The sequence below is a fragment of the Pan paniscus genome, chromosome 6 (genome assembly GCF_029289425.2).
Source record: "Pan paniscus chromosome 6, NHGRI_mPanPan1-v2.0_pri, whole genome shotgun sequence".
NCBI classification, from domain to species: Eukaryota; Metazoa; Chordata; class Mammalia; order Primates; family Hominidae; genus Pan; species Pan paniscus.
In genome coordinates, this window is record NC_073255.2 from 43,364,202 (window position 1) to 43,386,707 (window position 22,506).

Sequence of the window (22,506 nt, forward strand, 5' to 3'; positions counted from 1 at the left end):
TGAGTCCAGGAGTTCAAGACTATCCTGGGCAACATGGCAAAACCCCATCTCTACTAAAAACACAACAAAATTAGCCACATATGATGGCGTACACCTGTAATCCCAGCTACTTGGGAGGCTGAGGTGGGAGGATCACCTGAATCCAAGGATGTTGAGGCTGCAGTGAGCCAAAATTGTATCACTGCACGCCAACCTGGGCAATCTGAATGAGACCCTGTTTCAAAAAATAAAATATTATAAAAAACTAAAGCAGTCCAGGACAGCAGAGTCTTTATCTCCTGGGATTCCAAAACCTACTCTCTATGGCCCTTTCCCCGTCTTCAATAGGAAATTCTACAGAATTAGCAAGTGTTACTCTCAAGTTAGTGCCAACTCCATCTAGTCTTTTTTTAATCTTAATGCATTTTACTTACATACTAAGACACAAACACATTTAAACAATTTCCCACTCCAGAAACTAAACAAATGGACTCACTTCTTGCCGTTTGAAGTTCTGGACATATTCTTCGAACTGTTCGTCTTTTGTCTCATCAGCTTTCCCCAGCTTTTGGAGGACCTAATTTGCAAATAAAACAAAATGGTTTAATTTAATAATGTTTTCAAAGAAAGATGTGCATTTTCTGTTAATGGAGCAAGGCTGTTGTTTTGCTCTGAGGAGTAGAGCAAAACTATCAGCACTTCTGATTTTTCTGTTCTGGAAGCATCTTGGCTTGGCAGCTCTGGAGTTGAACAAAAAAAAAAACTGAATCCCAGTCCCGCCCCTCACAGGCTGTGTGGCTTTGAGCAAGTGTTGTGCTACACTGCACTTATTTCTTTATATAACTGTTTCCTTTAGCAGGCTGTGCGTGACTTAGAGACAGAAGCTATGCCTTATTTGTCTTTTTGTCCAAAGCACCTGGCACAATGCTGAATGCATAATTGGTACTCAACTGCTTGTGAACAGTAGACCAAAGCTGTCTGACTAAAGCATTCATCCACTTCAGTGGTCCCCAAACTTTTTGGCACCAGGGACCAGTTTCATGGAAGACAATTTTTCCACTGACAAGAGGGTGGCGGGGGGAATGGTTTCAGGATGACTGAAGCACACTACATTTATTGTGCACTTTATTTCTATTATTATTATTACATTGTAATATATCATGAAATCATTATACAACTCACCATAATGTAGAATCAGTGGGAACCCTGAGCTTGTTTTCTTGCAACTAGATGGTCCTATCTGGGGGTGATGGGAGACTGTGACAGATCATCAGGTATTATATTCTCATAAGGAGCTTGAAACCTAGATCCCTCGCATGTGCAGTTCACAGTAGGGTTTGCTCTCTTATGAGAACCTAACGCCGCTGCTGATCTGACAGGAGGCGGAGCTCAGGTGGTAATGCTCCCTCACCTGCTGCTCACTTCCTGCTGAGTGGCTGGGCTCCTCACAGGCCACAAACTGGTACCAGTCCGAGGCCCAGGGTTTGGGAACCCTTGATCTACTTCACAGGGACAGTATTAGAAGCCAGGATGATGGTAAGTTCCGTCTCACCATCTTCTGATACTCCCTTCAACTCAATAAACACTCAAAGAAATCATGGGATACTCAAGGCCCCATGCTAAACACGGGTCACCCAGAAATACTAAAAAACAAGGCCCCAACACTTGATCCTAAAAAATGTATATTTTAGCGGAATAGACAAGGCAGGTCCACAAATAACAAATCAAGGATAAGTTAAAGACACAGCATAGAGTCTCTTTGGGACACAGGACATAAGTAACAAATTGTACTTGCTGCCTTTAAAAAGTAGGGCAGAAGGAAGATAACTAATATACTTTAGGAATACAAGAACTCATTTTCCTGCATAACAAAATAAACGATACACATCTCTTTTTTAACTAGACATTTTCATAGCTCGTATATTTTCCCCAAGATACATTTATAATGTTATATTAATAAATAAACCTAAGTATCAAAGTAGTTACCCCATAAGTCAGAGTTCATGCAGATTTCTTCAAGAGGTCAATTTTCCTTGGAGCAAAAGTAATTATTCTAAATGAAAAATGATTTTGTATTCTATTCTAAAAATAGTTGTTCATAAAATGTGCTAGTATTTCTTCCTTTTCACTGTCATTAACAAAGATATATGTTTTAAATAAAATTGTAAACAGATTCACACATGTATTACCAATTATACAATATCACTCAATTTCACTTCACAAACCAATACTACATGTAAGTAATATGAAATATGCTATTTTTCATTGTAAATGTATTATTTTTCAGAAGCTGCAGGAATCTAGTATCATAAATATTAAAAGGACACATAATCACTGTATTAACTAATACTCTCCTGTCACTTATATCAGGGTTTCTTTGAAAGGTGGAGCAGAATACACTGCATTTTGGGAAGAATAGGGCATTATAACTAGGGAAGAATTGATAAACATAAGAAACATGAAATTATGTATATATGTAAAAAGACTATAACTATGTTAAAAAGTTAATAGTGGCTATTTCTGGGTGATAAGATTAAGGGTGATCATTATTTTCTTCTTTATAACTTTCTATATTTTCCACAGTTTTCTCAATGGTTAAAGTAACAAGAAAATTCATTAACATAAATACGCAAGAGTTTATCATACTATAAAGTTTTTGTAAGAAATGTACACATTAGATTTTAGTACAAGTTAAGTGGATGTATTAGTAGCTGGTTAAAAACTCCCAGCAAAAAAAATTCCCATCAAAAAATATTGATAAGCAAATTAATATAAACTGAAAATAAGACTTCCAGAGGCAACCATGAGGGACCTATATCTGATTAAGTGGCTCACATGTAAGATAAAGATATTAATAGTGCCTACTTCACAGTGTTGTATGGAACCACCAAGGATACACATGGAAATACTAAGCTATGATGGCCAGCATATAGTTAATGCTCAATAAATAATATCTATTATTATTATAGTTATTTTATCTAACCCCACTGAACTTCACCAATGTATAAGCTTATACTGAGAAAAAGCCAGGGAGAATGTTGAAAATGTTACATGACCAGAATCAGGATTCACAAAAGACCTTCTTTAACAAGATGAAATTCAACAAGGATAAAATGTAGGACAAAAACGTAACTGTACAAGCACCAGATTTATTATTCAACTTGCAACCAAAATGCAACAAGACAGGTGTTAGGGATGGGTGGTTTCCACCCTTAAGTAGAAGGGATGACTTAAACAGATCGTCAATATGAGCCAACAAAGTGATGTTGCTGCCAAAGCATCTAACGTAATCTCAGTCTGCACTAACAAAACTTAACGGCTATCAGGAAAGTGGTCCTGGATGCTTTCAGAGGTGGACAAGTTGGTAAACGCACAAATACACAGAAAATCTGGAGCCAAAAAAAGGAGCTCTCAAAAAGGCAAAGATAGTTGATACTATGTGATGAGAAGAACACTTGATATGATTTGGTATATTAGCAGGGAGAAGAGAAGACCCAAGGAAAAGAGCACAGCCATCCTCAAACACTGGAAGGACCATCACAGTAAAGAAGGATCAAACTTGCTCTGCCAGGAAGACCCAAAACTCACATCAGCAGGCAAAAAGTGCATTAAAAATTTGTTTTCACAAAAAGTTTTCATCATAGTTTCCTAGAAATTAAATAGTTTGTTGCTAGAGTTAATGCGCTCACCATTCCAGAAGTTATATGAGCTTCACCAATAGTTAGGGTCCCAGAGAAGAGACTTACTCATCAAACAGGTAAATAGACTAAGTCACATTTCAAATACATTCTGAGAATCCATAATAAATGTATTACATTAGGCATTTTCCCTAGTGAAGAATGCAAATCACAATGAACAGTAGCAAAGAAGAAATCCTCTTCATATTTACTAAAGACTGTGTGTCAAACACTGGGCTAAGGGGCTGCAGGAATAACAGGCTGCATTCTAGGGACTGTGATCGTTCAATAGTATTCAAGCCCAGGGTGGGAGGTGTGGAACTGGAGTGGACAAGGGTGGCATGATAGGCAGAGGACAGATTACAGAAAGGCTTAGGCAGTAAGAATCAGAACTTTGATTTTCTTGTACAGACCATGGAGAGCCAATGAAGTGTTTCTCTGGAGGGAGCCACATGGAGAGGTCTGCACTCCTTGGTGACAATGTTAGGGACAGATTAGAAGAAGGCAAGATAGGAATAATGAGACCAGTTAAGAGGCTTTTTAATAGTCCAAGCAATAAACGACAGAACCGGAGCTAGGAAACAGATCAGTCTTTAAGAAACATAATGCACAGTACATAATGGCTTATGAGATGAAAAAGATGAAGGACAGAACAGAGTGAAGGACGACCTCCGATTTCTTTGGGGGAGACTGAGTAGGCATTGATTCCTTCAAACAAATTAGACATCATTTTGGACATGCAGGGTTTGAGACAGCTCTGTGGCATCCAGGTAGAGATACGGTAAATAGCATGATATGGCCAAGGTTCTGAGAGATGCTCTGAGCTACACTTATACTTTGGAAATCACCGGAGTATGGTGGCAGTAAAGCTACTAGAGTGTATAAGAAAGCCCAGAGAAAATATGATGTTCAGAAAGAAGTGGTCTGAAGACAGTCCAGAAAAATCATTATTTGAAGAACGGGCAGAGGAAGAGAATCCTTGACAAGAGACTGGGGACCCAGAGGTATGGTCAAATCAGGAGCAAATTCATAGAAACCAAAGGAGTCAGTTTCAATTGCTACAGAGAACTCAAGCAAGTTAAAAACCAAAAGCCCTGAAAGTGTCCACTGGATTTAGGAACCAGAAGGTTCCTGGGATCCTTCCCAAGGGCTATTAGTGGAATGGCAGTCAGAAAACAGATCACAGTAGATTGAGCAAATAGGAGGAGAGGAATCAGAAGAGCAAGTAGGTACTCTTTCCAGAACTTGGGGGCATGAAGAATCAAAGGAGCAATACCCGACCCTGTTTCTAGGCCAGAGAGAACTGATCAAAGAAAGGAGGCAAGAGCTATAAGGGGGTCACACAGTAAGAAAAGTTTCAAAGGGGGTGGCAACTCAGATTCACCAGAAAGGACCCATCTTACTCAGGAAGAGGCACAGCCATTCCTCAGAAACATGAAGGATTTCTGAGAAGGCAGGGAAGATTGCCTTTGTAAAGGCCAAATTGGAAGGAATGCACACACAGCAGATCCATCTCTCCTGTGGGGTAAATGACCAGATCATCTGCTGAGCAGCACTGGGGTGAAGTCACAGGAAAGGTCCCCAGGAGAGGGGAGTGATTCAGATGTGGAACTGGAAAAGATGAGAACCAGAAACACATGACATGAATTTTAGATGAAACTGAAGGCCCCACTGAGGCAAAGACCATGATGTGCAGTTGCCTACATGTAAGCAGTTTTGTGATTTTTCTCCAGCAGCCTCAATGGAGGTGGGAAGAACTGATCTGCTATATAGAAAAGATCTTAAGACACCAAAGACAGTGAAAGCTAGAACTGAGATGACTAAAAACATCTTTTGCCTTGCTCTATGTCACAAGTATTTGACAGTGAGCTGATAATTTAAATGACCTCTCTCATTAACCACTCCTTTGGCAGTGTTGAAAACACCAATTAAACCTGAACAGTGTGGCACTATTGATATTACAGGAGGATTACTATGTATTTATGTATTTGATATGCAGATTTTGACATCAACATGACACATCTTCCACCTACAGGCAAAAGGAAGAAAGTTCAGTGCCTCGTGCATTTTGGTTTAAGACTTGAATCTTTTACTTCAAAGACAATTTCATCTACATTGACACGTTAGTATTTTGAAACAGTAAGATTTTTGTTGTTACTTTTAGTGCTGCTGTTTTTCAAATGCAAAATAGTACACTATGCTGAATAAGCTTTTCAAATTCCACTTCCTTTCAGTGAGATTCTGACATATTCTGTTAGGGATGTGTGCTCCTCCTCCGACCCTCACCCCAAGCTCAGAAGTTGTGATCTAGTCCTAAAAGACATCATGACATAGGCAAGTAAAAAAGTAAATAGGAAGGAAAAGCAGGAATATGGTAACTTGGAATATTTCATCTTAAATCCTCTTTCAATCTCTCCTAAGGCAGCTAGTTCCTCAGCTTGGGTTACAAGGGCTGCCCCAATGATAGGGGCCTCACATTCTCTTTTAGGGCAATTGCCTGTGTATAAAGTGCCCAAGTCAAGTCCCTAAAAATTTAGAACTCTTTGGTATGGGCAGTTTCTCCATACTATAAAGCCAAAATTCTGATCAAGTTTCAAGTCTTCATAGTCCAATACAAACTAAATCCTACTATAGTAAGAGAATAATTGCCTTCTCTTACCATTTTAAGTTAGGAGTGGAATATTGTGTTGGCAGCTTTCAAAAAAGTGGTTGGCATTTAAAGTCAAAGATAAAGTTCACAATCTTCCATTCCACACAGAAATAACTTCTGTTAATCAGGGGAAAAGATCAAAGAAAAGTCAAGCTATAAGAAGGTGTGACCCCAAGCAAAAAAAAAAAAAAAAAAAGCTAGTCCTACAATCAGAAATGGGGCAGTTGATGAGAGGAAAGGCTGCAGGCCACAAAGCAGTTCAAGGTGAAGGCCAGGCATGGCTTGTTACTGAGACAAGAATGATGGCAGGGTTGGCCACCAAGATGCCTTAGTGGCATTCATCCATTGGATGAGGGCTCCAACTAGACAAATTTTCAACTCTGGGTGACTCACGCTTCCTTGAGCCAGACTCTAAAAGTCAAGAATAAAATCACACAATTTAATTAGTCTTCTTTAACAAGGAGACACCTTTCTCTTCACACTTTCTGTTCTTAAAAAAAAAAAAAAAAAAGAAGAAGAGCACATAAAATAATGTGTACATTCTCCATGTAGTTAATCAGGAGTAAACTAAATCAGAAGGCCATGGCCTCTTCTGAACAGGACATGGAGGGGTGGTCTTCTACTTGTGCCCATGTCCAGATGATTCATTCATTCATCAGTCCATATACCCACCTATCCATCAAGAGTTCTTATCCTGTGCTCACCCTAACACTACAAAGTCCCATAACTTATGACTGGAGAGGCCATCAGGGGAGGTAAGTGCAGGGTAGCTGCTTGTCCTAAAGCTTCCTGCTGGGCATGTCCTACACTGTTTCCCAAACTTCAGGGTACTAGTCCTTTGACCTGTTTCTGAGTGTGTGTCAGGACCTAAGGAAGTGGATTTAATTTGCCCTAATGTGAGAGGACTAAGATGAAACACTAGAAATGCATCTTTTGGTGTGGTTCATGGGCCTTTAAGGTCCTCACATTGTCCTCCAGCTTCCCCTCTGGGGGATTTATTTCTATACCACTATGACATCTACTTCTTACCTTGGTAGATTTTAACAGTGCATTAGCCATCACGTCATCAAAGCCTCTGAGGCTGGCATGAGCCTTCCTGCCAATTCTGGGAAACACTTCTGGGAAAGTAAACAAGAATAGATAAGAGAGAATATTCACAGCCTCTGTCCCATTTGAATGGCCTTCAGACTTTAAAAGGTTGAGAATGACATACAGTAGAGAAATTACATGTCTCATACATGAGTAGGTTTATCCTAAGTGGGACAGAGGCAATTGGGAATTAGAAAACTAGGGAGAAAGGACAGAGGCAACTGCAAATTAGAAAACTAGGGAAAAAAGAAAATTTAGTCCCTAGATGGGAACAGAGGTAAGTGAGAAGGGCCCTAAAAGGCAGTGCAGTAAGCACCCGCCAAGGCTGCTTTCCAATCACACATCTACCTGAAAAGGTATCATGTTGCAGAATGCTGCTCTCTTCTCTCCTTCCTAATCCTTTCAATTTCAGGACATTTAGTCCTCTGACTTCAAGAGAAAAAAAATATCGGTGGGGAAAAACAGCTTGAGGAATATTGACCTGGCAAAGATTTGAGTCCTGGCATCCAAGATGGTCCTCTTCTCCAGGAGTTGCTGCCTGCTGGCTCTCCCTCCAGATTGAGTCACCTTGTCCCAGAATTACTTTTTCATGAACCTGATATCCTCAGTATCCAACCCAGAGTATAATAATCATACCAAAATCCAGTGGAAGTCTGCTAAAGCCTGTGAGTCATCCCATGAGACTCGGATAAACACCAGATTTTCCTTCTCCAGTGGCCCCATTCACAAACAGAGCACTGTCTCATGTCATTATTGCACAGGATAATGCAATGAATCTCCAACCTCTTTAGATCATGTAAATTAGTCCTCATGTTCCTTAGCTAGGCAAAGGGATCCTCCATATACTACCAGCCAGATGTTTGAGAGAAAGCTTACATCTGCCACACTGGTAGCAATCTATCCTGCATCAGAGCTGCTGTAAACATACGTGACCGCAAAAGCCAGAGAGGGTTCTACATTTGGGAAATTCGCCACAGAACGGGTCTGTTCCTGATTGTTTTACACAGATTCTTCAGGCAGTTTTCATGTCAGTTATCCATTAGACCAATAAAAGATGAGTTAGCAATGTAAAAACTGACCTCCTATAATCCCAACACTTTGGGAGGCGATGCCAGGAGAATTGCCTGAGCCCAGGAGTTGGAGATCAGCCTGAGCAACATGGCGAGACCTCATCTCTACAAAAATTAAAAAAGAAAAATCGTCCGGGTGCAGTAGCTCACACCTGTAATCCCAGCACTTTGGGAGGCTGAGGCAGGCGGATCACAAGGTCAGGAGTTTGAGACCAGTTTGGCCAATATGGTGAAACCCTGTCTCTACTAAAAATACAAAAATTAGCCACGCATGTTGGCACGCGCCTATAGTCCCAGCTACTTGGGAGGCTGAGGCAGAAGAATCACTTGAACCCAGGAGGCAGAGGTTGAAGTGAGCCGAGATCATGCCACTGCACTCCAGCCCGGGTGACAGAGCAAGACCCTGTCCCACACACACACACAAAAAAAATTAGCCAGGCATGGTGGCATGTGCTTGTGGTCTCAGCTACTTGGGAGGCTGAGGCAGGAGGATTGCTTGAGCCCAGGAGGTTGAGGCTACAGTGAGCTATGATTGCATCGCTGCACTTCAGCCTAGGTGAGAGATCAAGACCCTATCTCAAAAAAATAAAAAATTAAAAAACGCTGACCTGCTGTACAAATATTAAAGAAGATGTTGACTCAGGTAGAACAAAAATTCCACAAAACTCTACCCAGGATTTCAAATGGGAGCTGTAAGTTCCCTAAGGCAAGAAGGGGCTGCTTGTGATGATGGGTATGAAACAGATGAAGAAGATAGATAGAACATGTTCTTGCTTTTCTTCCTCTTATAAAAAATGCCCACTTTACTAAATCTATAATTCTCTAATTTATTAGCTATGACCTATGGAAATTTACAATATATCAAGCACAGATCTAAGTGTCCTATATCTAAAAATGTATTTAATCCTCCTGATAATCTTGTGAGTTAGGTTACTATGATTGTGTTCATCTTACTGATGAGAACACTGAAAATTAGAGAGGTGAAGTAATTGATCTCCATCATACAGCTGGTATGTAACCAAGTTTATGTAAGGCTAGGATTTGGTTTTCAGCTACCCTTCTGATTTACCATGACCTTTCTGGAATAGTATTTCCCAAAATGTGTTCCATGGGAAATCATCTCAGGAATCTCTATTCAAAAAAATCCAGGCGATTCTGTTTGAAAAATACCAAAGACTATATATCCATCTACAGAGTCTCAAAGAATACTGTTAAAGAAAAAAAGGAAGAAATCGCAATACCCATAAAGTACAATGTGAACATGTATCAATCAATGATTTTTTTTTACTCATTAATTAATGAGGAAACTGGTAAGATTCTAACCACTATACTATAATGCCCTAAAAACAGGAGCAGAGAAAGAAACACAGCCTGGTGACCACACTCCTCTACTTTCCCCTTGACAATTAAGTCATTTTCCTCTATTTTAGATTCTACTCTGACTAACCATATCATATTGTCAGGAACTCAAATGTAATAACTGCTTGATCCATACTTTCATTAAATGGAAACTATATGACATCATCTCCCTCCCAAAATAGGTTATTGTATTAATTCAAATACCCTAGGAGAGGAAGCAAGTTATACAAAATATATGTTCTCCCTACTCTGTCATCACTTAGAGGAACCTAATTAGCCTCTGATGAGCAAAAGGCCAAAGAGGACATCCCCTCCTTGTAAGAATATTATGGATCAGGCCACCAAGGTGTCCCATAGGAGCAGCAGGAAAACACAAATGACCATGGCCTCTCTCTAGATACTGGGTTCTATATCTGGGGTTCATGAACAGATCCCAAGATGTCCAGGAATTGCCTGGAATTGTGGCTAATATAATATGGCTGTGCCTTTTATCAGGATGGGAGGAAAGGTCTCCTGGTTTCTGTAAGGTGAAGAACCACTGAATTTTAAGAGACTTCATGGGTACAAGTGGAAAGCAAATAAGTGCCAATATCAAACAAAACTGGGCCTCACTTGATCACTTTTGAGAGCTGGATAACCTTTGCAAAATGTTTAACTTGGTTGAGCCTCAGTTTCTTCATCTTTAGAAATGGGAGGATACCAACTCTAGGAAGACTAAGTGAGAACACAAGCAAAAGCTCCTAGCTTGATCTGAAAAGTGTTTAATGAGGGTTTATTCTTTCTTTTCTCCTTGACTTCATATCTTCACTTTAAGTTGCAATATCAAAGGTCTGACAGGGAACTTAGATCTTCCAGTTGATCCAATGGAAGAGATTCTTAAGAGATTCTTACGTGTTTGGCCAAGCTCACATCTTCGACTTTCTATGATACAGATGGATCTTTCAGAGCTAAAGGGATACTGTAGAGTCTATGGAAACATCTGTGCTTAGAGAATTATTTTCTGGCAACTCTCTTTCTGCAGCTCAGTAAGTGTCTCTTGAGCAATTCTATAATTTCAAGAACGATACATGTGCCAGCAATGTTGCCAATGCAACCAAGAAAGCCTAGAGTGGTGGTCTACATTCCTAGAAATCATCTTTACTGGTGGTTTCTCACATGTGAGCAGACTTTTGTAGCAGCAGGAAATGGAATCCTTCCATGTGACCCTATTCAAACCTGACCAAATCCCTCCATCAGATCTGCTAATACCTGTCTTCCTGAATAGGAAAATCTGGGCTTGGGGAATAAGGGTGGATCTGGCTTTACACCAAGAACAGCTTGCTTTTTCCCCCTTAAGGTTTATTTTCAAGACTTAAAGCTATTTGAAAGTTCAGTTTGTTTGTGGCAGAGGCGGGGCTGTTGTGATTTGGTTTGGTTTTGGTGGAAAGAATAGTGTGACCAGAATTCTCACACCAAAATTTCCACTGCAGTCCTACCTGGGGCCACTGAGTGACATCAGGAGGGCCACCCATCCTCTTTGAGCAAACTTTCTTCCTGTTTTTATTAAATGATGCCTTTTGGTAATTTGCCTCACAAACACATCATAAATGAAGAAAAAGAGATAGGCTACACGGTACTTAACGTAACTTTTGAAAAAACATTCTGCATAATCTCAGATTGGTAGATGTTCTGCACAATCTCAGAGTGAGGTACCACCAAAATTCCACAGGTTCTTAAGTGGTCCCCCAAACGCCATGCAATATGCCCCAACTGCCAGGACATAATTACCAAGGATTTCAAACAGATCCAGCAGGATGTGCGTGATCACAAAGGGAATTTCACCGATGGTTTCTATCTTTAATGTTTATTGATCCAAAAATAAAAATAACCTGATACAAAACAAATTATACACACATTGCAGGTTTGAATGGAAGTTAAAAAATACAGCGAGGGATGATTGCTAATAGACCAAAAAACCAAACCCTACTTCCTCTGGTAATGACTCCTAGTTGAAGGCTGGACACAATATTTTCAGTTCAGTTTGTCCATGTGGTCGTTTTCTAAAGATTGCTCAAGAAGGAACTCTGAGTGCCTTCATAACCTTCCTTGAGAACCTGGACAGAGGGTAACGGAAGGTAGCAGAGAGATGCTGCCCCTTCTGGCTATCTGAGGCTGCCTATGTCAGAGCACACAGCTTCCAGCTCTGGAAGTACCAAAAGCTGAAAATACTTCTCACCAGCAGAACAGGCAATCAACACAAATGAATAAACAGACAAATGAATGAATTTGTGAAGCACTAATTATTTTTGTATACATTTCTATACTTTGATCTGTGCTTTGATTTTTCACTTTACACAGCTGTTTTAAAGTCTGATCTGCATGAAGTGAATTTCTAAAAAAAAAAAATTAAACACTATTTTGTAGGAGACCTATGTTTCAGATTTAATTTGAGCTTCTCAAACTGAAATTTCCATGTTCATATGATTAAGATGGATATTTTATAATAAAAAGTTGAATACAAAACCTGCAGGAATTTTTTTAATAAAATTGGGACTTCAAAGAAATATTGTGTTACCAGTATGTGCTTTGGGCAATATCATCACATTCTCTTGTTTGCTATTTGAGTATCTGGAGGGGTATGTTTTACGATGCAGTGTTTGGGATATAAGAATGACTGCATGATAGATGGGTGGGAAGGATAGAATTCTATTCTGGTGACCCTGAGTAACACACCTACCAGCCTTGCATACAGATAAGTAAAACGTGATACTGGAATTGCATTTCACTAGCTATTCACACCATCTGTAAATACTGGCAGACACTTCTATGCTGCATTCTCTCCAGTTGCCCCTCCAGATCCATTCTCCACCCTTCTCCACACTGCTGGGTGCTCCAGAAAGCTAATCCCTAAGAACCGCATCCTGCCCAGACCCTGTGGCTTCCCTCTATTCTCAACCAATGGCAAGCATCAGCAGGAGATGCAATGGCGGGCAAAGGTGGGAGGAGGGAGAGCCTGGGGTTCTGGTTCCCCTGGCTGTCTCCCAGCCAGCCACCACCAGCAGCCATCTCATCCTCTTGCCTTTCAGGTGGCCCCAACAATTGCATCTCCTCTCCATACGTTTTGATAAAAGCTCCCTCCCCTTGCTTTTAGGCCTGGGGAAAAATGTCCCCAGCAGCCTCCACTGCCCCTAAATCCCTCGCTGGTTTCCCATAACCCTCCCCACAGAGAATCTAGAAATAGAATTTGGGTCTCAAAATTCTTAGCTCAAAATCTTCCACTACCTTTGTACCCTTAAACTATGAGAAGTAATGAATTAAACAATCCAACACACTCCTAAAAAGGCATCACTGTGCGTTACAGTGTAGAAACGGTGCAGAAACAAACTGGTACAATTCACCAGACCAAAAACAACTTGCATGCTAAGCAAGCCTGAGTATACTAATCCCACAACAATGGGATCTGCCAATCACACACTTTCAGGAACATAAGCCCTGCAGTTGACAAAGGATAATTATTAAAAAGTGTTTAGTAGGATGTGTTCAGCTGTGAACCCAAAATATGTGAGACAAGTCTCAGTCAACTTAGAAAGTTTATTTTGCCAAGGTTAAGGACAAGCTATGACACAGGCTTAGGAGGTCCTAATGACATGTGCCCAAGGTGGTTGGGGCACAGCTTGGTTCTATACATTTTAGGGAAACATGAGACATCAATCAATATGTGTAATATGAACATTGGTTCCTCTGGAAAGGCAGAACAACTTGAGGTGGAGAAGGGGGCTTCTAGATCATAGGTAGAGAAGAGACAAACAGTTGCATTCTTTTGAGTTTCTGATTAGACTTCCACTGAATATACAACTTACAGAAATAGTCACTTATGCCTTCACTGGCTTAGTGAAACAATAGGGCAGTGGAAGCAATCAGATATGCGCATTTGTCTCATGTGAGCCTCAGGGTGATGACTTTGAGTTCTGTCTGTCCTTTGCCTATCAGGAATTTCCTTGTGAGCAAATTTTTTTTTTTTTTTTTTTTTTTTTTTTTGTGACAGAGTCTCGCTCTGTCGCCCAGGCTGGAGTGCAGTGGTGCGATCTCCGCTCACAGCAAGCTCCACCTCCTGGGTTCACGCCATTCTCCTGCCTCAGCCTCCCGTGTAGCTGGGACTACAGGTGCCCACCACCACACCCGGCTAATTTTTTTGTATTTTTAGTAGAGACGGGGTTTCACCATGTTAGCCAGGATGGTCTCGATCTCCTGACCTCGTGATCTGCCTGCCTCAGCCTCCCAAAGTGCTGAGATTACAGGCTTGAGCCACTGCACCCGGCCCCTTGTGGGCAAATTTTGAGGGAGGTATGCAGCCTTTTTATCTTTGTATTAAACAGCTATGTTATTTAGGAATAAAATGGAAGCAAGTTTGCCTGACACAGTTCCCAACTTGACTCCTCCCTTGGCTTAGTGATTTTGGGGTCCCAAGATTAATTTTCCTTTTATATGTCCTTTGACTGAAGGTATCTAAAATGAAGTGGCATCATTCATCTGGGGTAATACCAAGGTTCATTGTCCCATGGCAAGGAAATCAAGGTTACGAACACACAAGGAGTGAGGTTAAGAGAGGAGGTTTAATAGGTGAAAGAAAGAGAAAAGCTCTCTGCTGCAGAGAGAGGGGGTCCCGAGCAGGTCTTCTGGTCCATAGTGAAATGCAGATTTTATAGATGAGCTTGAGAAGGCAGTGTCTGATTTACATAGGGCACAAAAGATTGGTTGGACAAGGTGTGCCACTTGCACACGTGAAGAACTGGTTAGGACTAGGTGTGCCGTTTGCATAGTGCACAAACAAGCTGGCTGCCTCACCCTAATCTTTTATTACGCAGTTGAGTTGTCTACGTGACCAGTGCCATGTTGTCTGCTTTTTCACTGTGGTAACAAAGAAACAGAAGATGGATCCTCCATGTTGAACATGCCTGGTTCTCAGGTAGCCCTTTTCTATTGGCACAGCTGCCGGCATTCACCTGTGCAAGCTTCCAGCTTGCTTATTTATGTTGGCAGCTCGATTTTTCAGGCTGATTGTTTTTAGAAAAGCAATGATTTAGGGGCTTTGTTTTTTGTTAAAAGGGAAGCCTTGCTGAGGACTCCTTTACCCTCACTATCTGCCTAAATAATTTATTTCCAGCTGCTGTATCAAAAGGGCAGAAGTTGTTTTCCCCTTTTAATGACTGCAAGACTTATCACAAAAGTTTACACAACATAGTTTCATCATTATTGGTAAGATGTTGATTTTCCTCCATTGAGAACGCAAGGCAATCACAACCAATTTCATAGGTACATAAGAGACAAGGTACATAAGATCTGGCTCTTTTGAAGAAATTAACAAGCTAATTCTCAAAATCACCTGAAAAGGAAAAAGATGCAGAATAGTCAAAACAATTTTTGGGAAAAAGGAGAATAAAGAAAGGATGCTACATCCCACTCCAAAGCTCTTCAGAGACAAGAAGCCCAACTTTCAGAATACAAAACTGAAAATGTGATGAGTTATTTCTGCCCTGTTAAAAAGGTAGTTTCATTCAAAACCTTTGACCCTAATACCTAGAAAAGACTAAGCATAGTAAAACTAAACAACAACAAACAACTAACTTCCTATGAGCCTTATTTCATGTCCACAGGGAAATCAAATCCCACATATGGTCTTGGTGTAAAGCACAGGGGCTGTAAGGTATTAGAAAAATCGGTGTAGAAAAAAGCTGGACTGTTTTCAGAAAAATGACCAACCATGTTACTAAGACAAAACCTCTCTCTATGGACTGCATTCTCACAAGGTAATTACTTTAGATTCACCAGATATACTGGTTCTACATCTTATTATATGAAATAATATGGAAGTATTTCTCTGCCTTCTATTTAAAATGATCGAGATATGTTTGCTTTCTAAAACTTTAGGTTTTGTTATTCCACTCCTGTGTATCTGTTAAAGCCATAATTTATAACACTTAATATTTGATTAGTTAGAACATTGAAAGAATGTTGTTGTCTGATCAATACAACATCCTGGTTATCTGAAAGGAGTAAACACTTCCAACTCTTGTTATAGCATAGCTTCCAAGAATAAGTTAGTCATCTTGATGAATGTATGAAGCAATAAGTATGCTGATTCTTTATTGGATGAAATCCTTTCATTCCCTTACATTTCCTCCCCTAAATCCTTGTCACTTAAAGTGGGTCCTCACACCAGCATCAGCCTCACCAGGGAGCTTGCTAGAAATGCAGTATCTCAGGCCCTATTGCACAGTACAATCTACAATTTAACAAGATTCCCATGCAATTCATCTGTGCACTAAAGTTTGGAAAGCCTGTTCTAAATTACAAACTCAATGTCAAGCCCTACAGGCAAATGGAGGAACCAACGTCATTATTCCAGGCATTTGATGTTGATGCAGACAAAGATCAGATAATCAAATTGAAGCTGTAATGATCACACGATACACCACAAATGCTGGTTATTAAAATACATGCATGATCTCTGTTTCACATTTCCCTCATTCTTTTTTAAAATTATTTTTATAGATTTCGGGCATATAAGTGTCATTTTGTTACATGGATATACTGCATAGTGGTGATGTCTGGGCTTCCAGTGTAACCATCACCTGGATAGTGTGTATTGTACCCATTAGGTAATTTATCATCCCTCCTCCCTCTGATAAATGGACTGGAAGCCGTAAAGATTTTTTTTTAAGGTAAGAAAGGGAATTATTTTAGTAAGATGGTTAAAAAGATAGGAGGTTGTGGTCAAATTGGGGGAATGTCTAAATTTATTGTTTCAAAGACCTGAAACCGCTGGAAATCTCCACTTGCAAATTCCACAAAAAGAGTGTTTCAAATCTGCTCCGTCTAAAGGAAGGTTCAATTTGTGAGTTGAACACACACAACTCAAGGAAGTTACTGAGAATTCTTCTGTGTACCACCACTCACCTTTCTATGTCTCCAATGTCTATTATAGCAGAGGACGGAAATATTTCCAAATGGTTAAGTGTTTTGGATGGTTGGCTGGGTTTTGGTTGTTTGTAGTTTAATTTGCATTTTAAGGAAGCCATCACAATTAGATTTTTATAAAAAGATGATTCTGCAAATCTCCATAGGAAGTGGAATCATTCTGATTAGTCACATTTTTGTCATAAAAAATGTGAATTAAATTTGAATATCTGGCTCAGTGACATTCAACAACTTCACATAAATGAAACAGTAACATCCATGAAGCTATTCCTGACCATGACCCAAAATGATAAGCCATCAGTGACTTGCTCAAAACCCCTGTGGATGATCCTGCCCTTTCATGTGGAAACAACAACTGAAACCAGATGAGCTGCACCTGGTTTTGGATTTCAGAACCGCTGTTTCAAGCAACTCAGATTATAAGCAGGGGATTTTAACATCAGGCAAATCTATGTCAGATTTCCTACGATGACTTTTTACATAAAATAAGAAATAGGCTTTAACTCCATCTTGTGTGCCATAGCATCATTAACAATGAACCAATCTTCACTTCTTCCTCCAAAACCTAAGGAACAATCAGCAACCAAATCCCTCCTCAGCAAGTGGCTGTGAACAAGGCACCATGTCTGCCCTGTTCTGAGCATCTGCAAATAGGAAGAATAGTCAATTCTTTCTGCTTCTTTCAAATTTACAGTTGAAGTAAATGCAGGTTTTCTCTCCCCATCATTTATTGCCTTCTTTCTTTTTTCCTTTCCCTCCTCACCTCTTATTAGGAGTCCCTAGACTTTGTTAGCATACAGTATATTTAAATTATGCTGCGAAAGGTGGCCAGTATTAGAGAAGAAACTTTCATTTTGTATAAGTGTCTGTCTAAAGAGTCTGAAGGGCTACACATCCTCCAAGGATGCCCAGGACCTAAATAGTGCAAATACCTTCCCCCACGGCCCATGGACCCAGGGATGTGAGTGGAGAGCCAAAGGGATGCTAAGGAAAGAGGAGAGAGGAAGAGAGAAACAGAAAGAATGAGGGAGAGAAACATCCGTGGCTGCACATCCCAGGTAGGCTGCCTATGAAATGTTAAGCAACAAACTGTTAGAAAATTGGAAAAGTAAAGAAATGTCTGCATCACACTCAGGAATTAACATGGGTGCAAGAGCAACTGAAATGCACTTCCTTTTAAATTTCTAAATTCCTTTGTAATTTAGAATATGGAGTGGACATACACTCTCCTGAGTGTTAAAGGCCAAACTAAAGGATGACATAACTAGTTGGAAAAACAAAAGATAAAAAGTGTAAATTTAAATAATTCACTCTCAAAGAAAATTATCCAGGAAACCAGAAAACTTCATACAGACTTAATATGCCAAGTACATTTTGAATCTCCCAGAGGAAGATGCAGAATGCAGTGTTCTCCAATTTTTCTTTTCTGACAAGAGAACCCTTTTGTCAAAAATGAGTATCCTGCAAGACTAATCTGTACCAAATGGACTTGGAGGGAACTCTGGGCCACACCATAGAGATCCAGACCCCAGGACCCCCTGCACTTCAGAAACAGAGCTCCTCGGCCTGGCTGGCATAAGGACCACCTGGCAGGCTTCTGATGCAGGAGGTCTGCACAGATCATTTGGAGGAGCACCAGAACTGCTCTCATTTGCCAGATATGGGCAAATCCCTATGCATATTCCTTAGGAGTAATTATTTTAATTTAATACCTAATTTATACAACACCCAGAAGTAAGCAACATGAACTAATAATTAGATGTCTTGATTTGGCCAAGTGCAAGCTCTATCACTTGGAATAAGTCACCAAGGCTCTGAGAGCCTCCTTTCCTCCTCTGTTTACTGACCTGCACCTCCAATCAGGGTCCTGAAGACCACTTGTGCCCAAACACAATCTCTACATTATAATCCCTGCCAGGTGTATGTCAGGTTACTGGGATGCACACATCAGCACCATTAATTTCCCTATGTAAATAATTCAATATCAGCCAGGCTCAAATAAGGGAAGGGAAGAGCTTTGGAGAAGGTTCATAACCTTGACCCCGCTCTGCCAAGTAGAAGCTAAAGTTTTCTCATCTCCTCCTCTTCTCTTTCTCTACCGCTCTTTCATGATGCAAGTGACAACTAATTAAATAAAACTATCTGTGAAATACATGTACATTGAGACCTTCCAGAGACAAAGATGCAACCTTCTGCCAGCCCCAAATCCAATCTCTGCTGTTCCCTGTGCCCAGGGGGACGGACCCAGTGGACTGCATTACCCAGGTTCCCTTGATCTCAAACTTCCTGTAAGCCAGTGGGAGAGACACCAGCAGGAGAGGAAAGGCCAGGCCCTGCTCCATCCTGCTTTGAACTATTTCTGGCAGTCCCTAGGTCAATTCATACCTGTCTGGAGACCTCTCCTTTATGACTTCTGATCTCACTGGGACCAGTTGTACCATTTTCTCTCCTTGCCTCTTCTGGCCTTGCAGTGGTTATAGCTTCATGCTATTGTTACTGGTCTTTGGGGGCCTCAACTCCACTGTGGATTCCCTTAACACTTCCCACACTTCCACAAACACTCCATGCAGTAAAGCCTCTTGAACCATCCATGCTGAACTCTGCTTCCTGCCTGCCGAGCTCTGGCTGATAGAGTCCCAGACCATCTCTGGCCCTGGGGATCATCACTGTTCCAGTGTACCCATCCTGAACCCAAGGGGGCTGCAGACAACCATTTTGTAGTTTTAAAACACACATGCAAATATACATAGTCACGGAATAAAAAACGATGTCTGGAAATAGGTTACTGAGGGTTCACACGTGCCATTTTAAAGCACACCAAGCAGTGTGCACTTAAATATACATTACACTGAGTTAAAATTCTAAAGTCCTAACTGCAAAACAAGCCTGCATCCAAGGAAGGACAACAGATATTTATTCAGATTAAATATTGTCCTCCTGAGCTTTCACTACACTTCATGGGGCCTTGAGTATTGCCAAAATTTGATTTCTGTAAAATAAAACTCCAAAACTCAAATTGATACACATTGGAGCCTGGTGGTTTTCACAGCAAAGCCCTCTGGGCAGGGCTGGAATCACATGCTTGGAGTCTCATCCTCCAACTCTGCAGGCTAAAAAAGAGTTTGGTTTTGGCTACAGATAAAAAAGACAGATCATTTCCTGGTTTCACCAGAGTTGTTAGGAGTATTGAGCTTATTAGAGAATTTACAACCAAAGAGCTGGGGCTCTTTAAGCATCACTAGACTCTGCCTCCAAAAGAGCACTCCTCATAAGGTGCTGGGGGCCTTAGTGACCCGCAGCCCCAGCTGCATCCTTTCTGCCACATCACATTCCATTGTCCACACTCCTCCAATTCCCCTGCCTGGCTGGGACTAGCTTCCTGACACCAGGAAGATGCACAGAGCCACATTCTGGGCATTTTCATCAAGCCCACCCAAGCCTCTTTCCCTTTGAAGCCCATGAAGAATCTTGGATTTGTGCACATTATGATTTCTGGTGGCTTCCCAAATTCAGTAGATAACTAGGTAAATCTGAAACTCAAGTAACTCTAAATGCATCCTGGGCCTTCCTGTCTGCTCCATGTGTATGTCTCAGAAGAATTCACAATCATGTTCTCTAGAAGGCTAAAATCAGTAAATGAGCATTTTTGTGAAGTCACAATGTGATTTAGCCTTTCTGGAGTATACTTTGGCAGCATTTATCAAAATCCCTTAAAATGTCTATACTTATTGACCCAGCAATCCTACTTCTATAAATATGCTTTAAAAAAAATCAAAGATATGCCCAAAGATAAGACTACAAGAATGTTCATTATAAATACTTTACTTATAATAGCAAAACAGTAATGACAAACTAAATATCCAAAAATAGTTAGTTAAATATATTACTGGCATTTCCACTTCTTACATTATGAGCGGGCTAGAAACCCAGAACAACTCCCCAACTCAAAATTTCCAGACAAAATATAAGCATTGTTTTCAATGCATTGCTGAGCTAGCAGAAAGTCAGGAATTCCACAAGGCCAATAAAATGGTCTGGGAGGCTTTAGCCCAGAGGGCATCTTCCACTGTTTTGACAGCTGCACTGGTGGGACCAATCGGATATAAAGTTTAGATAAGGCTAAGCCAGAGTGAGAAGTCTACCAGGAGATGCACACCCTCTTCTCACCAACCTTAACCTGCATAAGGTTAAGACCCCAAGGGGTTACACTTTCAATGTGAATTAAGGTACCTGTAAATGGTGAATTAGAATTATACCTGTTCCCAGAAGGAGAGCATAAAGAAAAGTTGCCTGTTTTGACCTGGCTATTGGGGGAAGTGGAAAGAAACCCTTTCCTTGAAGTGGTGAGCACAACTTGGCCATGGCATTTGAGGTCCACAGTCCCATGTCAGGGCAAGAGTTAGAATCTCAAGTGGAGAATTTCATTTAATGCAGTTCTTTGGGAGACCAGTGAACAATCACTTGAGGCCAGGTATTCAAGACCAGCCTGGGTAGCATAGTGAGAACCTGTCTCTAACACAATTTAAAAAAAAAAAAAATTAGCCAAGCATGGAGGCTTACACCTGTAGTCCCAGCTATGGGTAGCAGGATTGCTTGAGCCCAGGAGTTTGAGGCTACAGTAAGCTATGATCATGCCACTATACTCCAGCCTGGGTGGCAGAGAGGGACCCTGTCTTTAAAAATAATAAATACATACATACATAAATAATAAAGCAGTTCTGAGCTGATGAATTCATAGTCCCCTCATTGATGGTACCTGCAAGGGCTGGACTTGACAAACAAAAATCTCCTCTGGAGGAATTTAACTTCAGCCCCATCTTCAAAGAATTCCCATGTGTTAGGTTCTAAGGAATATTATAATAAGGAATGCTAGGCTTAATAATAAATTCATTTCCAGAATCTTCATAAACAGAGGAAAATATTCACAGTATTTTACTATGTGAAAAATTCTCTATGATAATAAGAAAATTATAAAAATTAGATAGATCTGAAGGCTATGAGCAAGTATGTTTCCACTGCCTAAAGTCAACAGGGATCAAATTATGGGTTTTCCCACTTTTTTCTCATAATTTGTAGTGTTTTCCAAATGTTCTATAAGCATATATACTTTAGATATTAGAAAAAAAATTTATTGAGAAAGCCAAATACCGCATGTTCTCACTTATAAGTGGGAGCTGAACATTGGGTACACATGGACATAAAGATGGCAACAACAGACAATGGGGACTCCTAGAGCTTGTGGGGAAGGAGGAGGGAAGGAGGAGGCTAAACTAACTATTGGGTACTATGTTCAGAATCCATTGTACCCTAAACCTCAGTATCACACAATACACCCAGGCAACAAAGCTGCACATCTACCCCCTGAATCTAAAATAAAACTGGAATAAATAAAATAAATATTAAAAATAAAAATCAAAAGAAGATAAAATTAATTGTTTTAATTTGAAAAGAAAAAGGAAAAGAAAGCTAATCAACAAAACAGCCTTGAAAAGAACATCCCAATCTTTAAAAAAATGTGATCGAATTCCTGCTATCTTTTGGTTCCCCTAAAGAAAATACTAGCCGAAGCACTGATGTGAGCATTGCATAACTTTTACTGTTATTAGACACCTGCTGTATGCCAGACCCTGCTAGGCATAAGAGGAAAAAAAATGAATGAGAAACTGCCCAGGCCTTCAGGAGCTCACAGCTGAGGTGGGGTTTCAGAAATGAAGTAAGTGTAAAG

General features: G+C 40.4%; 1 protein-coding gene across 2 annotated transcripts in view; it reads right to left on the reverse strand.

The window, feature by feature from the left end:
• The window catches only part of LOC100995139 (amphiphysin), a 246,390-nt gene that overhangs the window by 149,356 nt on the left and 74,528 nt on the right, over positions 1-22,506 (reverse strand). For both annotated transcript variants that reach the window (XM_003812226.4, XM_003812227.4), the window contains exon 2: positions 476-556. In XM_003812226.4, the coding sequence (XP_003812274.2) occupies positions 476-556 (81 nt within the window). The remainder of the gene's footprint in view (positions 1-475; positions 557-22,506) is intronic.